At 45.1% G+C, this 17,388-nt stretch overlaps 3 protein-coding genes across 4 annotated transcripts; 2 read left to right on the top strand and 1 right to left on the bottom strand.

Moving 5' to 3' along the window:
• Positions 1 to 97: 97 nt before the first annotated feature.
• On the bottom strand, positions 98 to 2,242 carry LOC109746564 (ubiquinone biosynthesis protein COQ4 homolog, mitochondrial). Its single transcript, XM_020305684.4, has 3 exons — positions 2,072 to 2,242; positions 1,562 to 1,745; positions 98 to 818 (listed from the first exon to the last, which is right to left on the bottom strand). Exons 2-3 carry the CDS (start codon positions 1,739 to 1,741, stop codon positions 312 to 314), a joined length of 687 nt encoding a protein of 228 aa, XP_020161273.1. The 5' UTR covers positions 1,742 to 1,745; positions 2,072 to 2,242; the 3' UTR covers positions 98 to 311.
• An 88-nt stretch (positions 2,243 to 2,330) lies between these two features.
• LOC109746563 (uncharacterized) lies at positions 2,331 to 4,465 on the top strand. 2 transcript variants are annotated; one of them, XM_020305683.3, is made up of 5 exons: positions 2,331 to 2,840; positions 2,969 to 3,018; positions 3,131 to 3,218; positions 3,906 to 4,022; positions 4,126 to 4,465. In XM_020305683.3, the coding sequence occupies exons 1-5, from the start codon at positions 2,364 to 2,366 to the stop codon at positions 4,177 to 4,179; spliced, it is 786 nt and encodes a 261-aa protein (XP_020161272.1). In that variant the 5' UTR covers positions 2,331 to 2,363; the 3' UTR covers positions 4,180 to 4,465. The 2 variants fall into 2 exon arrangements, with proteins under 2 accessions (XP_020161272.1, XP_040256055.1); XM_040400121.2 differs by having other exon boundaries at positions 3,794 to 4,022.
• Positions 4,466 to 10,355: 5,890 nt separating this feature from the next.
• Positions 10,356 to 11,102, top strand: LOC109746556 (F-box protein At5g65850-like). The gene has a single exon (XM_020305678.1). It carries the CDS (start codon positions 10,356 to 10,358, stop codon positions 11,100 to 11,102), a length of 747 nt encoding a protein of 248 aa, XP_020161267.1.
• The last annotated feature ends 6,286 nt before the right edge of the window (positions 11,103 to 17,388 follow it).

Here is a 17,388-nt window from a genome sequence, read left to right as displayed (position 1 = left end):
TGAGATTCAGCCATCTTATACTGACACCAAGATTCAGCCATCAGAAGTGTAATATACTGATTCAAAATTACAATATAGAATAGTATAAGTCGTTCGATTAAACCGAGAAGATATATCATATAAGTAGTTTGTGGTCAACATTACATATTACCTTACGAAGCAACATCCAACAGATACCATACCCTATTTACTTGTTAACATATCAGCAGCACGATTCATGGTATCATTCTCACAAAGAGAAACTGACAACAAGCAAGGCTGAAAAACCAAAGATACAGACGTTTTTATGCAAAAATGCACTGGCCTAAAGTCTAAGCACTGCTCGTCGCCTTGGGATCCGGGCATGTCACGATCCCCCAGTTCCTCCTCACCTCCTCCAGATCTTCATGGAAGTGCTTCTCATAGTACACGGACATCAGATCAGTAGCCTTGACACCTGCCTTGGTCGCCCATGGGAAATAGTGCTGGAAGAACAGCCTCCTCTGCTTCTCGCTGAACCTCGCGGAGCCCCCGACGACAGAGAGCATGCACATCGGGAGGAACATCTGCTCGAACTCGATCACCTTGAGAGCAGTCTCGCCGATCAGGTTGGTCGGGAGGCCGAACAGCACGTGCCAGAAGTCGTGCACCTCACGGGCACGGGTCGCGACGAAGGCGAGGTCGTCGGTCTCCATGAAGCGAACTGGTGGGCGGTCGTCCGGCGAGAAGTTCCTTGATCCCATGAACTGAGCATAGGCAGCACCAAACGTGTTCTCAGGCATGTCCCAGGCGTGTGAAACCCGAGTGGATATAACCCGAGGACGCTCCAAAAGAATTTCCTGTAGGAACAAGCTATTTTAGTTAGACGGGAAGGAAGTCCATAGATGAATGGATAGAACTGTATCTTCAGTTTGCCATGTATACACAAATTGTGCCGTACTGGTAAAAGACAGTATCAAAAGCACAAACTTCTCCTTTCGAGAATGAAAGAGTGAACTTTGATATGTAGGATGCAGAGAACATCTTGCTAGTAGTAGCAGCAGAAAAACTGCCAAGTACGGAAAATGAAACTGAACATGTGTTGTGTGGTAGACAAACTAAAAGGGATACCAAACTCAGTTGCTCCTCTTCTGCATAGCATTATTCATGGCCAGTCCAAGTTGCCTCAGAGGATTAATAACAACGGATATTCAAGTTGTTCAGAAACTATCTAGAACAAATGGTAAATAGAATCCAATGAACAATACAGCAACAAAAGGAACCAATCCAGAACAAATGCTTCATATAACCCTGTGTTCATATTCACTCTTCTGTGGATTATGTCCTATCTCCAAAACAAACAACATAAACAGGGAAAAATAGACATTCTACAACAATAGCATGGGTGAATCAGCAGTTGGCAACCATTCTCAGTTTTGACATGACAAATTACGGTGTTTCAATAATCGAGCAACCATGCCTATAAAAATCTACAAAACATGCTAGAAGCAAAGGCTCTAAAATGATGGTCTAAGGCAGCAACAAATGTCCAAACATAACAGCACACCCGATTAAGATAAGAGAAGGGACAGTGTGGGCTTACCCTGCCTTCGGCGCTGTTCTTCATGCGCTGGAGCACACGCTCGAACGCTGGCTTCCCGGTGGTCTCCCCAAGCGCAGCAATCAGATCAGCTCTCTTCGGATCAAGCAAGGCCCCGAACGCCGAACCGACTGCAACAGCCACCTGCTGCCAGCCCTTGAGGTTCACACGCGCCGCCAACATGACGCTGCAAACACCAAGACACAGAAGATAAGAACTCTACAACAGCATCATACGAGTACGGCAGCCACATAGTTAAGCAGTGATGGGAGAGGCGTTTCATCAAACAGCTAGAGGGCGTGATCCCAAACGCCGTCGCGGCACCACCGCATGGCCTGCGGAGGCCGTCGGGCTCAGCGACGATCCGAGCTGAGAAGCGCGCGCGCGCGACACCGCAGTCGAACCGATCACAGCTCCTCCGTTCCGTTCATCACACTCGACATCCCGCGAAACCGCGGAGAGAAAAGTCCCGACGGGAGCCAAGAGGAATGTGAGAAGCACAGGGGTGGATACCTTGCGGGAAATCTCGGACTCCCGTGGCGCCGCGGGTTGGAGAGGGATTCGCCGGAGTCGTCGTCGGAGGAGGAGGCGGCGGCGTGGAGAGAGTCCCGAGTTGTTGTTTATGCCTGGATGGCGTGGACGGGAGGGTGTTTTTCGCAAAAGCGCCCACCGCTTCGATGCGAGCGGCCGGGCCCAGCGCCACGTCGACTCGACCTGTGCAAAGTTGCAAAAACCACCCTATATGTATTTATTTGCCAGCCTCATCCACTGTCCAAGCCGTTCCATCATCTTATACTGTACTTACATGGCGACGGCGACGGCGATGGCCGTGGCGGGAGCAGCCGCCTCCTGCTCCCTCGCCTGCGCCTCCCGGCCGCCGCGCCCGCCGCGACGGAGAGGTACCGCGCCGCCGCGCGCTGCTGCGGAGGCGGTGGAGATACGGGTCTGCACGAACCGCACGTGCGCGCGGCAGGGCGGGCGCGAGGTGCTCGCGGCGCTCGAGGGGCTCTCGCCGCCCCCGCCGCGCGTCGACGTGGCGTCCTGCGGTTGCCTGGGCCGCTGCGGGGCCGGGCCCAACGTCGGCGCCTCCGTCCCGGGCCGCGGCAACGCCGTGTTCGGCCACGTGGGCACGGCGGCCCGCGCCGCGCGGCTCCTGGAGCACCTCCTCGGCGCCGCCGAGTTCGACGCAGCCGCGGGGCTCGCCGCGCTGGCCCTACGGGAGAAGGCCGAGGCCGCGCTCGCCGAGGGGGACGCCGCCCAGGCGGAGGCCCTCTTCACCGAGGTGCGTGCCTGCGTGCGTGCTCTGCTGTTTGTCTCCTTTCTCTTCAGAAGAATGCCATGGACAGAGCTGCATGCAGTTCTCGGCTTAGTGTTCTGATTCAGTAATTACCATGGCTTGTATGTACTTAGAGCATTGCGATGGATGCTCCCGGTGGACTGCATCTGGCCTACGGAGGCAGGTCTGCTCTGCTCTGCTCCGCTGAATTTGCTTGCAGAATTAGCGTCTGTCAGTGTAAATGTGTACTCTGATCTGATGAGCTTCGCATGTGATGCTTGGTGGCAATTGTGCAGGTGTAAGGCGAGACTGGCGATTGGGGATACCGCCGGCGCGCTCGCGGATGCCGATGAAGCGACAAGGATAGCTCCCAAATTTCCTCAGGTATCACTTGTAAATTGAGCTTTTTTGCTTGTTCATGATACTACATCCTTAGTTAGCTAGCTATGGTGTATTGTTTATGAATTGGATGGCTCAGAGTGGCCATTTTCTGTCATAAACGTGTGCCGAAAGCTTTTTGTTAACTAGGTAGTAAGTTCAGGTTGGGGAAAGCCAGGGTGGGTACCTATGACAGTGAAGTGAACTGAAAAAACCAATTAGTATGCCTGACCATGAGCCCATGAATTACAAAATCGAGAGTGGTGATTACGAGATGAATCTGATGATTAACTTATATGTGCACATAGTGTGAGATCATGTCGATATCAAAGGCAGTGTAATCTCATACATACATCTGCGAGGCTGCACTATGTACTGATAAATAACACAATTGTAATCATGGACCTAGGTTAGTAAGCTCCATTTGAAGCTTTAAGACATCGCAGAGTTAATGCTTTTGAACTGCCCAAGTATCTTGTCTTTTTTTCTCTTTGTCTCGCAGACTGTTGTGAAAATATCGTTGTGCATAGCTTGGCTCTGAATGTGTAATGTGTCCATGTTGTTGTTCTCTTTTATGGCAGTTTATCGGACAATTATACACACTTAAAATTTGGTGCTTGCCTTTCTTGATAAAAGCTGCACGTAACCTTCCTGCCTCTGAAGCATCAAGTCTTGTGGGCAATATATATGCAGTGTCACTTGTTGCGAGGGGACGCGCTGTTTGCAATGGGAGAGTACCACTCGGCAGAGGATGCGTTTGCACGCGCCTTGGATCTTGACCCATCTATTCGTCGCTCCAAGTCTTTCAAGGTTAGTGTTGAAAAATGCACTCTAGTTTTAGCATTTCATGGTTCCAATTGCAGTCGCGTGATTCAGCGCTGCGGACTTTCTATTCTGACACTCCCTTGTCCAGGCCCGCTTGGAAAAGCTACGGGAGAAGCTTGTCAGTGTCAGCAGTTCATCATAGTTCACACTGAAAACTGCACTTGTAAGATGAGATGAAAAGGTTCATCAAGCAAGAAATGTATGTATAGCTTGTGGGTTCACCAGTCTATATAATTCTCAATGCAACCTCTGCAAGTGTCACATCTAGCTAGCTTTGCTCGTTCATTTTAACATTATGTAGTGTACAGAGATCTTCCGTTGACTCCTTAGAAGAAAGAGGCGATGTGTTGACCATCATTGTTGTGTCCATGTACTTTGGAACTCGATATATCATGTTTGAAATAATAAATATAACAAATTCAGATGTAGGCTATGGAGTTATTTACTGGGTTAATCTTTATTGCTTCCCTTCCCAGTTGTGAACTATTTCACTATACCATATATACTGGCATTGGTTTTATTCAGATTAAGATTAATTTTGAGCCAAACAAGCTGGATATGAAGGAAATGTGATTTTGTAGCGACGCAATTCCTTGATAACTTTGTAACACAGTATGATAGGTGTGGCGACTAGAAAGACAAGTCAGTATTATAACCAGCACACGATAATAATAGGGAGGCAGCCTCCGTGAGGTGGATGCCATACGTCCCAGACCACAGCTGGTGCTTCTCTGGGCCGCCGCACTCGCTCGCTCGCTCCGGCCATGCCGCACCTCTTCCCGTTGTCGTAGTTGTAGTTCATCGTGGGCGAGTTCGGCGGCAACGAAGTCAAACTGAATGTCACATTTTTGCACTATTTGTTCAAAGGGGCCTTAAGATAACTGTTAACCAAGTCATTATAGGGTGCCCCTTATGGCTTCTTCTATCTAACTTTATCTAATATATGTACATTATATCTTCTAGCCATTCCACCGGCATTCGAAGTTGCTCATGTTACTCATGTATAGTATGAATTGTGTTTAATGTCAATATTATTTAATGTACATGCTAACTAATCTATGACTCGTAAAAATATATTAATCCAGGACTACCATGGCGCACATATCCTTCATAATATCTTTGTCGGTGAACATCTGGCACAACTCTCATGCGCCTCAGTTTTCACCAATCAATCTAGATACTTGTCCCCAAGAACGTCGCGTGTAACTCGATTGTTTGTCACGCAACACGAAGCGATGGGATGCATGAATTTTACATTGTAAATATGTATCTCGGTTGATCGATGGAACAAAAGGACAAAGAAATACATGTGTCATCTGGTCGATGGCCTGGTCAAGGCAATGCAGACCTTCCGTAAAATTGAGGGTCATGCACCTACCTCGGAAGGTGAATTGATTCAGGACCACTCCCTCTGCTTGGTCTTTGCTCATCCTCTCATTACCACCCAATGTGAACTATATATAGCCCAATGTTAGCCACAACGAGGAGAAAGCAGACCTTGCATATTGCATCAATCATGGCGATGAAGAAACTCTCGTTGTTCATGGGGCTGCTCATGCTTGTGTTGTTTCCAGTGCTGTCGCGACAAGATGGTTTTGATCAACGGGTGACATTGCAAGAGACTAAGAGTAGTGTAGCCACATTGACACTTGATGCCAAGCTCTCCATAGAAGAAGCCTCAAGGCTCGGTAATAGCATTGACCCAGACACTATCTTTGGTGGTGAAGATGGCTTGTACAAGAACATCAGTGAGTGCATTTCCAACATCCCCGATGATAACATTAAATGATACTCCCTCAAATGGATGTAGCTAGCACCAAGTTAGTGCTAGATACTCCCTCCGTCCGAAAAAGTTTGTCCCTCAAATGGATGACGAAGGGCTGGGCTTACCTTTTCCAATGAACACCTTCTCATGGAACACTGTTCCGGGCTTTAGGCTAAGCACATACTCCCTCCGTCCGAAAAAGCTATGTTCCGTGAGAAGGTGTTCATTGGAAAAGGCAAGTCCTTCGTCACACTAAAGTCTGATCCCTCCAACCCTGCTGTTATCGTGTGGAATGATACCTCCATGACCAAGGGCAAGGATGGCATGCTCCTGGGCTATAGTGGTAGTAGCACTGTTACCATAGAGTCTGACTATTTCATTGCCTATGGTATTATCATCAAGAATGATGCACTTCCTGCCAAGGCGGGCGGCAAACAAGTGTAGGCCACTGCATTCCATGTCATGGGCACAAAGGCAATTTTCTATAACTGCACCATCGAGGCCGGCCAGTGAGCCTTGTATGACCATGAAGGGCTCCACTACTTCAAGGCCTCTACAATCAAGGGAAGTGTTGACTTTATCTTCAGATCCGCATGATCATTGTATGAAGACTGTAGCATCATCTCTACTAACAAGGATATCACCGACATGGAAGTGGCACAAGAGGGTCGGGCCAGCGAGAGCCGTATCAACAGTGAGAGCGGTTTCTCCTTCAAGAATTGTACCATCAAGGGTGAGGGGAAACCAGTATTCTTAGGAACGGCATGGGGGAACTTCTCGCAGGTTGTGTACTCTTCCACTGAGATGGACAGTGAAATCGTTCCCATCAGATGGGGAAAGGGGAATATGCAAAAAACATGAAAATTAAAGGGGAATATGCAAAAGCCTAAGAGGTACTTATATCCCTTTTCCCATTTGACGACGGGCGTGGGTACGATTTCACTTTTGTTTCTCCGCCCTTGACATCCGCACTGAGCCCCTCTCCCTCGACCATCTCTTTGCCCTCATGTCCAACTTCGATCAGAGGGTCGAACTATTCTAGGGCGCTGATGGCAACTTCAAATTGTCCGCTAATGCCGCTGCTCGTGGTGGCCGTGGTCCACCCAAGGGCTACCATGGCAAACCGCGAAGTAACTCTGGTGGATCGCGCGACGGCGGTGGCGCTGGTTATAACCAGCAGGGAGGAGGTGCCGGCTACAACAGGCCATGACAAGGTATTGACGTTAAACCAAATCTTTCAGTGGCGACACAATTCCTTGATAACTTTATAACACTGGCTGAGTATGCTGTGGCAACTATAAAGTTGAACTTAATATTATAGCAAACGGAATCACAATGCCAACTTAGCATAACTGCAAATTATCTTACCTTACTAACACTAGCAAATTAAATGGCAACACATAATAACCTAATAACTGAAGAGTATAACAAATTAAATTGCATTAATCTCATCACATAGCCTAATAGTACGACATAGTACATCAAGTTCAGTCTTGTTCTCTTGTCTGTACGTTGAGGTAGAGGATTGCTCAGTTTACGAAGAGAGCAAATAATTCAGAAAGAAGCACATCCATTATATATAGCCTGACAATTCAGCTCAACACCTAAAATTATGAGTGAATATCCATGCTCTCGAAACAAACGGTTGATACGACAACAAAATCATCAACATTTTGCTTTGTTGCCAAGTAATAATGGGTTTGCCGACCAAAAGAAAAGAAAGAAACCGCACTGTCAACCAGTCATATCCAGCAACAGTTGCACATGACAACTGATTTTTTTTGTCTTTCAGAAAACAGCTGCAGAGGACAAGAGCAACCAGGGACCATCACGGCACAGATCAAACAAATAATCTTCTTTCTTTATAAAAGGGAGCCATTAGTAATTTTTGGTTGTATGAACATTTTCACTTGATGTTCTTACTTTTTTTATTTGTTGCAGAAGGCCAAACTTACTCTTTTTTATGGTGTGCAACTAAGTGTGTAACTAGGTTATATATGAAAACCTTCTGATGAGAATGGTTGGATGCTGGTGGTTGACATGGCGACCGAGGAGCTCCACATGCATCGTTTCCCGGTCGAGGACAACGAGTACTTCCTGGCCTTCGATCCGCTGGTGAACTTGTGCCGTGCCCTGCATATGGTGGGCCCTCGCTCGAAACTCCAGTTCTGGGTTATGTCACTGCCACCGGAGAACCAGTGGGCCGAGTACGACGACAACAAGCTATGCTGGGATCTGAGCTACAGCTTCTACACCGACGACGATCGGTGGGTCACCTCGACGAGCACCTGGTTTGACGATGGCAAGAATGCGTTGTGCTTCAGATGTGGTAGTTTTTAGTATGACTGAAGGTTTCAACTCTTCTTATTTCATACCTTCTGTTTGTACTTCTGCTATTGGTGTTTAAATATGTCTGTAGTACTTATGCAAGAATTTGTCTTTGCTTATGGCAGTTGATGGACTGGATGGTTCATACAAACTACAAAGGGTAGGAACATGTGGTACACTAACCAAATAATTCGTCTGGATCTCATCTACAAAGTGAGTGGCCTTGCGACAGATGAACAATAGTTTGACGGTCTTCCCGAATCCCAATCCACCAAAATCCATAGAACCTCTGGGGTACTTCTGAACTGTATTGCTCATCCAAAAAGCAAGAGAAGGCAACAGACCTTTGTTGCAAGATGGATGAGCTTGACATCTCATCCAGTACTCTGCCCATCAACAATCTGATGTCCCTTTACATGAAGTTAGGCCAGCATAAGAAGGTCTGTAACCTGTTTGAGGACGAAGAATGTTAAACCGGATAACCTCACGTTCTGCATCCTGATGACCAGATGTGCGGCATTGAACAAGATAGATGCCGTTGAAGAAGTTTTAAAGTAAATGGAAGAAAATGATGGGGTTCTAGGGTGGTCTGCCTTCCACCTACTAGAGTGCTGGTTTGGTTGAAATTGCAGAGTCTTTACATCGGCGATGAAGTTTCTTCTGATTCCTTCTACTCCCTCCGTTCCTAAATATAAGTCTTTTTAGAGATTACAATATGAACAACATATCCGTATGTTGTTCATATTGTAATCTCTAAAAAGACTTATATTTAGGAACGGAGGCAGAATAGCAGAAAGCAGATATTATGTGAACGAATACCAGAAAGCATTGCAAGAAGCAGAACTAGGCCAGAGCAAAGATGTTTTTTTTTTCTATTATTACAACTTGTACTCTGAGGGGGGCTTTATCCTCATTTTTTTCTTTTTCCTATTTGCCTTTCTTCTGTATGTATTGGCTGCTTCAGACTATGCTACTACAGGATCGTTTCCTATTCTGTCTCTGCGTGCAATCAGTTCCCAACTTCCCATGCTCGTGCCTGTGAAGAGCAGATGAAAACCACAAGCAAGAAGCAGATAACAAAGATTGTACTAGCAATGTTCCTAGTAAAAACATGCCTAAAATCCAAGGGAATATACCTTCCTTTACTTCAACCTCCGTTGGGCTGGGTGCAGAGGTCCGAGACAATGAATGAAATCTAAAAGAAACACACCGACTTTGATTTTTCAGTTAACCTAGTTCAGCTCTGTTCTTATGCTCAACATCCCCCTGCGGGGCGGCTAAGGGGCGGTTTCCCACACGAGGCGGCAACAGTCGAGCTTTTGCAATTCATGAAGATGAAGTTCATGTTACTGTCGTCGGTTACTCCCCAACATAAGTCCAGGTCCAGCCCTCTCGTCTGTACGTCGAGGTTGAGAATCGCACAACGTATGAACTGATGACAGCAAATAATTCATAAGAAAGAAAGAAGCACGTCTGATTATCAGACTTTGTTTGCCTTCCTTCTTTTGTTGCTGTTTCAGCAGACTAATTCCTTTTTGTAGATATATAGATGGGCCGTTTCAGACTTTCGGTACTGGAGCAAGAATGTCTCAAAACAAGGAAATATACACTCGAACTTCGATTGGGCTGGGTGCACTAGTACAGATAATATCACTCGTGTTGCTAAGAAAGACACGGCCCATAATCGGATAGTATTTTCCTGATCGGGTCAAAATCGGTCACATGCCTGACGGGATGCGTATGTAGATTTGATTCCTAGTCCGATCAAGTAGGCTTTTGGAAAGGAACGATCAAAGATTTCCCTAGTTTTGTTTTTTTAACTTATTAGGGCATGTACAATGGTTGATAAGATAGTCTTATCTTAAGTCTTGCATATGATTTAGAGATGATAAAACTTTTTATCTACAATGGGTCATCTCTTAGCCTTATCTTCAATAACTAGCAATTCCTAAAAATATGGTGAGACATATTGTGCTAAGAGATCACCTCTTGTCTTCTCTTAAATAAGAGAAGACAAGCCTTTTCTATGAGTTCTCTCTCCTTCATGTCATCATCTATCCTACGTGGCACTTCTAAGATAGCACCATTGTACATGCCCTTAAAGATAAAGATTTTGCTAAGTCGGTTTTCCTAGTTGTAACCTATATATAAGTGGTTCGTGTCCTCCTCGGTTTCATCTAGTTTCGCCGCCGCTTAGCAGTCGTCGATCGATCTAGGTTTCGACGATGCGGAGGAGGCGAAGGCGACAACGAGCTCCGTCGCTGGAATCCGCAGACATTATCCGGGAGATCCTGCTCAAGCTGCCCACCAGGAGCGTCACTCGCTGCCGCTGCGTCCCCAGGCTCTGGCGCGATGTCGTCGCCGACCCCACCTTCCGCAGACTCCACGCCGAGGCCGAGGCCGCCGGCCACCTCCCCGTCACGTCGGAGGCCCTGCTCGTCATGGAGACCCGTGAGGATTGCAAGCCCGACGAGGCCAGTTTCTTCTGCGTCTCCTCGTCCAAGACAACGCCCATGCCCCACCGAGTCGTCATCCCCAGCGGCTACAGCCTCTCCAGCGTGTGCAATGGCCTACTTTGCTTCGCCCTCGACTCCGCCGCCGAGGTGCCGGCATTCATCTGCAACCCTCTTACGGGCGAGACGGCGATCCTTCCCATGGCGGCGTCCAAGTGGCACCGGAAAGGCCCTACCATCTACCATCAGTTCGCCTTGGGGTTCAGTCCTTCCACCAAGGAGTACAAGCTGTTCCGAAGCAGAAAGACAACATTTCATTGTGCCAGCCTGCTCTCACCTTGGCAACACCACAATCGCCTTGGTGTGCCGAAGCAGAAAGACAACATTTCGAGCGTAAATTGTTGCTTTCATTGTGCCGACACGAATGAAAACATCACGTATGTGCTGAGTTATCTCAAACTGCCGGCAAGTATCAACACGAGAACACCTCTTGGCAATGCAGGATCGAACCCGCCATAGCATCTCATTCCTAGTTGCATTGCATTAATGTTACTTATCACTTTTCTATTGGTAGCAGTAATATTGTTTTAGCCGTTCTTTAGTGGTAGAGCTGATGGGGGAATTGTGTTTCCCTTTCGACATTCTTTATTAGTAGTAGATGGAAATTTTGTCAACTGACAGTGATAACTAGTGTTATTTCCACACACTCCATCTCATTAAAAAAGAAGAAGAAAAGAACCTTGGCCGTGCAGATTTCGTTGTTTAACTGAATTGCAGTGTATGGAAGCAGAACTCTTTAGGTTGCGTGAATTGATGTTCCCTGTCCACTTCCATTTGCTAAATACAGTTTCCTACCCTAGTAGTGGGTCCGATGATTGCAACGCGTCTATGATGCGGTTTTGATTTCTTGAACATGCTCCCTCTCTAGTCGATGCTGAATCGCTTCTATCGACAGCAGTGTCTGTTGGAGTTCATTTCGTTTAGCTTTGGTGCCAGAAACATCTGTTGCACATCTGTTCCTCTTGTTAGTTTCCTGAAACACAGACCCTTTTCTGTTCCCTCTTTTACGAAATGATAGAATGCTGACTTCGATTTGGAAGAATCTTTAGTAACTTGTCATCCTGGTTCCGGTGTAGTTCAAAGTTACACACCAGACCTCCACACGCACCTTTCCCTGATTCCCTCCTGGAAACAACAGACGACGAAATGGACGGTATGATCTACATCGGCGAATCGTTTCAGGCTTATAATATACGGTTTTGCTAAAGCACATCTAAGATGTGCCCTAAGTATTAGACATTTAAGTCCTAAGCCACTAATTTTAGGTGGAGATTCGTGCGGGTATTTTTCTATTCTTTTTTTCTTTTCCTTTCCATGTTTGCTTGAGTATTTCCTATGTCTATAATTCATGCTTAATCGCTGTGATATACTGGTTATATTTGCCGCAGCATATGATTCCAGGAAGGAAACGGATTGGGGGTTCTGTTGCAAAGGAAAGATACGACCCAGAATCGGCTACTTCTTTCCTGATCGGATCGAGCCAATGAGAGACCCCTCCTATCCGTCAGGACCAAATGGAAGGGGAATGATCATGATTCCTAGTCCTAGTCCGACTCAAATTGAAAGGGAACGATCATGATTTCCCTGGTTTATTATCAAGCAAGGTCGTTTGCCCCGTCGTGTGCAAGCTGCTCGTCCGATCGTACTTGATGACTAGATCGTTGATGGTGCGCGTTGTTGCGCCCGTATATTTTGTCTCTTAGTTATTAAGGATATAAAGTAATTTGTATATATTTGTTTGGAATGCTTTGAAGTATCATGCTTTGTTGTAGCTTATGCTTGTCTCCTTCATTTAAAAAAAATAGTGATACGTAATTGAAGAAGAATCTTTTAGGCTATCAAGAAAGTAATGTTATGAGCTTTTCTTTTGTTAGGTCGAATATTTTTTTCTTTTTGAGGTTTAGGTCAGATATACTTGGTTTGGCTTTCTCGTATCCTGTGCTTATCTCCTTCGTTTAAAAAAATGACATATGTAATTAAATGAGAATCTTTTAGGCTATCGTAGTGCTGTGAGCTTTTTTCTTTGTTTCTTATTAGGTCGAATATACTTGGTTTGAGCTTGGGTTTCAACTGTGTGTGCTTCGAATTAGGGCAGCTGGTACATGTTTTGTGATAGATCGTGGCATCTTTTGGCTCACACTGTCTCGAAGTGTAGTGTTTTGAATTAGGATGGTTCTTGGATATGTCGTTGATAGTTCCTGGACTCTTTTGGCTCAAGATGGCAGCTTTGCTGCCTACGGTTTGGCGGCTGCTATCTGTCTTGTTTTTAACTCGGTTGGTTGTTGTGCGAAGGGTTAGCCCGCCACTATTCTTTGGATAGCGTGGTAGAAAGTATTCAATGTATATGAGGGTATGAAAGGCACTAGCCATAGATCTGGCTGGCTTTCCAGAGAGCGAGAAATAGGCGTTCGGAGGACAAGCGGGCCTAGGTTGGATGACGTGCCTTCTGACTTGATGTGGACGCGTCAATCGCTGTAAGTTACATGGTGGAACTTCTTTTTCGAGAATATATGCTGAGCGGCTTGTCAGAGTTCTCTGCAAAGAGACCTCCTCACTAGCCGTCGAATGCAAACGGTCATACCACATGGCATCTATTTGCCGTGTTTGGCTCTCGACGTATGATGTTTTGCCCGAGTAGTGTGCTTCCTTCGCCGTGTACTTTGTCTTTGCTACTTCGACTCGGCAGCAACATCTCGTTGCCGTGTGCATTCATATATTTTTCAGCCATATCTCGTTGCCGAATGCAAATGGTCATATATTTTTCTAAGCCAATTTTATTGTCGTGTACGATTTAATATAAAAAGAATTTATGCTATAATTTTATACTTGTCTATAATTCATTTGGTCACGCTATAATTTTATTTATTAGATTTTCAGTAACATAGCTTGTACAATTAACCATATAATACTATTACTAAATATGATTGTTACTCTTTGTTTTATTGTTTGTTTCTAACGTCGAGCATTGCAAAAGATATTTGCATCATGCTAGATTCAAAACCATAGTTAGTTTAAAAAAAGCCATGCTAGTATTTCTTTTGCTTGGTGGGAAATGTTCCTTAAAAAGGTTCTTAAACCATGTAATCTTATATGTGATAAAAATAATAAAAGGATTATGTCTTGTATATATAATTATGAGTTATATAATATCCACTAATATCTTGATAAAAATATTTTAAGTATATGGTGAACAAGTTTCTAGTTTATGGTTCATTGGTTATATATAGCTAAATGAAAAAACTGTAAGAGCATGGGAGTTGTTTATGAAGGTTTCATAATCAAACCGTTGGCATGTTGCTTTATTATTTATTCATGGTAAAATGTGCCTTTCATATTCATGTGAGTTCACTAATCACATGGTAATCACACGCGCATGTGAGTGTGTGTTGTGTACTTTGTGCCACAATAGAAATGAATATCAAAAGGTTGTGATTTGATTGTAATTCTATTACCTTTTCACATGTACAATTTGGTTACCTGATATGCACATGGTATTAACTTTATATACATGTGCTCCCAACTGTTTCTCAAGTGAACACAATGTAGTCCACATTTCATAAAGGAAATGTATTATTTATTAAATTGGGGTATCTACTGATGAAACAAGGTAGAGGTCATGGCAGCCAAGCAAGATAAACGGACTAGCTAAGGTAGCATGCAAGACAATATAGTTCATAGAAGAGAGGATAGCCTCCTATCAAAATAGTCGGCCTACCTTTAGAGTGGTTTGTTCCAATATGATGCACTCTATTGGTCCATGGTGAGTGGACTTTTTACTGTAAGTTGATTATTTTATTATTTATTTATTTAATTCGTGAGACTTATTAGCGTAATGCATTACATAGTTATCATATTGGCAAAGGCTTCTGCAGTTCCACTCTCGGAGCTCAGGGTGGTGGCCTGTTTGCCCAACTTGTGGGCCGCCATGCAATAAGAAACTATGCCATCCATTGGACTAATGAGCAATTTTGGAATATCTTTAATGAAGTATAAATTAATGACAAGTGTGGTAGCAAAACTTATTAAACTAGATGATTCCCCCGCGCGTTGCAGCAGGAATTAGTAGCTCAAAGTTTCTTGAAATACGATTAAAAACATGAGACAATTAACCAAATCAATCATTGTTATGAATAATGATGACTCCTTATTGTTTTTATTTCATAAAAATGAAAATGCATATTTATATGAAAGTGATCACATGGTTTTAGAATAGAATCCACACTATAAAAACGATTAAATACTGTTACCAGTATATATTTTGTCAGGTTTTTTAAGAATAGCACGTCTTAAATATCTTGTAAAATAGAACTTACAGAATATTAACCAAAATAATCGTTTGCAAGAAAATAGTATTGGGCATATAATCAAAGCTAGCACTTCCCTTGCAGACACCTGATTCAATCTACAATGTTATAGTAGGCTAGAACCAATCTTCAACAGTGTATGTTCTTGAGAAAAGAAGCTACCATTTCGTAAAGCAGTATGCTGGCATGCCACAGAGCAATTAAAATATCATAATCACACTACAGAGTTAGAACTTGCCGAACATTAACCAAAAGAATCATAATAAAAGAGTATTGGGCAAATAATCAAAGCTATCGGTTCCCTTATAGACACCTTCATTCAATCTACAATGTTAAAACAAACTACACCTGGTATGCTTCAAGAAAGGATTACAATCTTTAGAGCAACTCTAGCAGACCCCGTATCCCGCCGGCCCGCAAAACGCGTTTGCAGTTCGCGAAAAACGGCCTTTGCGGGCCGGCAAGGACGGCCGCAGTGCAGACCCCCCAAACGGACCCGTATAAAAGTATATTCGCGGAATATGCTTTTATACCGGTCGGCTTTGCGGCGTCTGCTCTTGCACCGCTGCATCCCGCATCTCATCGGCCGCAAATATCAAATCCAACATAATACAACAAACGAAAGCAAACTAAATAATTATTCAAATCCAACATAATACAAAAATCATCCACATTACAATAATTATTCAAATGAGCGAATCAAACTTAAATAATGCAATACAAAACTTGTGATGAATACAAATACAAATAAATACAAAAATGAGTCACTGTCCAGCCATTTGCCAATGGTGCTCAATGAGATCCTCCTGAAGTTAAAAGTGTGTGTTTGCATTTTCAATCTCCTTGTATATCTGAAAAAAGCTCTAATGCGGTTAGGGTCTCTAGCTGGTTTGACACGGCTACCCACATTGTCGTAGAAGAATTTCAAGTTCATTCCTCTCTCATCTTCAAGAATCATATTGTGAAGGATAACACAGCATGTCATGATATTTTTCAAGGTTCTCTTATCCCTAAAATGAGCAGGACCACGGACAATGGCAAACCTAGATTGCAAAACACCGAATGCTCTTTCAATGTCTTTTCGGGCTGCCTCTTGCACCCTTGCAAATTCACAGTGTTTTTTAGTTTTGGGATCTTTGATGCTCTTGACAAATGTGCACCAAGTAGGGTATATACCATCTGCAAGATAGTACCCTTTTGTGTATTCATGCCCATTGATAGTGTAGTTGCAAGCAGGAGCATCACCACTAGCAAGCCTAGCAAACAAATGAGACCGTTGCAACACATTGATATCATTGAGAGTGCCCGGCATACCAAAGAAGCAATGCCAAATCCATAAATCCTCGGATGCTACGGCCTCTAGCACATTGTTGCATCACGAGACTTGCGACAATACATTCCTTGCCATGCCTTTGGGCAATTTTTCCAAGTCCAATGCATATAATCAATGCTACCTAGCATGCCAGGCCAGCCTCTCCTCTCATTAGATGCCATGAATTTCTTTGTGTCATCCTCGTTGGGTGCCCGAAGATACTCAGGACCAAAGACACGGATGATCACTTTTGCAAATCTACGCACTGACTCAATTGTAGTATCTTCACCAATGCGAAGGTACTCATCGGCATAGTCAGCCGGAACGCCATATGCAATCACCCGCATAACTGCGGAGATTTTTTGATATGCACTAAATCCCTTTAAGCCCGCAACATTTCTTCTTTGTGTAAAATACCAGCATTTTCCTTGCAAGGTTGAACAATTTTCACAAAGAGGGATCGGCGCATTCGGTACCTTCTCTGGAAGAGGTGCGGTGGATATGTAGGATTCTCCGCGAAGTAGTCTTGCATCAACATCTCGTTCCCAAGATGGCGATTTCGAGGAATGCAAAGACGCCCGACGGTCGATCCTCGCCTCCTCTTCCGGTTCTCGTCTTCGTGCTCCTTCACGGCAAGTGCCATCACTAATGTCTGCTGCCGAAAGGTCGCAAGCATGGTCTCAACATCCGAGTCGCCCGAATCGTCCGAATCGGAGAGCAAAAACTTCTCGCACGGGGTCAATTCTATCTACATGCATACCGGCGCCGGCGTGTCAATCAACTATACCGCTTGCAAAATATCACAAAACAAACACTAACCGGGGGAGGATGCGGCGGGTGATCCCGGGCGGCGACGAGGGGCGGGCTCGACGGTGGTTGATCCCCAGCGGCGGCAGCGATGAGGGGCGGCTCTTCTCGCCGGATCCGGGCGGGTCGGTGCAGCGTATCGGCGCGGGAGGTGGGGGACGGCCCCGAGGCGTGATTCCGCCAGCAGATTTGGCCGGAATCGCCGGCGGCGGACTGGCGGAAGCAAGGGCGATCGGCGGCGGAAGAAGGTGGGGAAAAGGCGCGGGCTGAAATGTCCCTCCCGCCAACAACTTCTCTGTGATGCAGGGCACCGCAGCGGCGA

The sequence above is a fragment of the Aegilops tauschii genome, chromosome 2 (assembly GCF_002575655.3).
Source record: "Aegilops tauschii subsp. strangulata cultivar AL8/78 chromosome 2, Aet v6.0, whole genome shotgun sequence".
In the NCBI taxonomy this organism is placed as follows: domain Eukaryota; kingdom Viridiplantae; phylum Streptophyta; class Magnoliopsida; order Poales; family Poaceae; genus Aegilops; species Aegilops tauschii.
This window is presented reverse-complemented; position numbering and strand designations above follow the sequence as displayed.

Coding starts and splice junctions, on each gene's coding strand:
- LOC109746564 (XM_020305684.4), bottom strand. CDS start 1,741: ATGTTGGCGGCGCGTGTGAACCTCAAGGGCTGGCAGCAGGTGGCTGTT. Junction 819..1,561: donor AGAACAGCGCCGAAGGCAGG/GTAAGCCCACAC, acceptor TTGTTCCTACAG/GAAATTCTTTTGGAGCGTCC.
- LOC109746563 (XM_040400121.2), top strand. CDS start 2,364: ATGGCGACGGCGACGGCGATGGCCGTGGCGGGAGCAGCCGCCTCCTGC. Junction 2,841..2,968: donor CGGAGGCCCTCTTCACCGAG/GTGCGTGCCTGC, acceptor GTATGTACTTAG/AGCATTGCGATGGATGCTCC. Junction 3,019..3,130: donor CATCTGGCCTACGGAGGCAG/GTCTGCTCTGCT, acceptor GCAATTGTGCAG/GTGTAAGGCGAGACTGGCGA.
- LOC109746556 (XM_020305678.1), top strand. CDS start 10,356: ATGCGGAGGAGGCGAAGGCGACAACGAGCTCCGTCGCTGGAATCCGCA.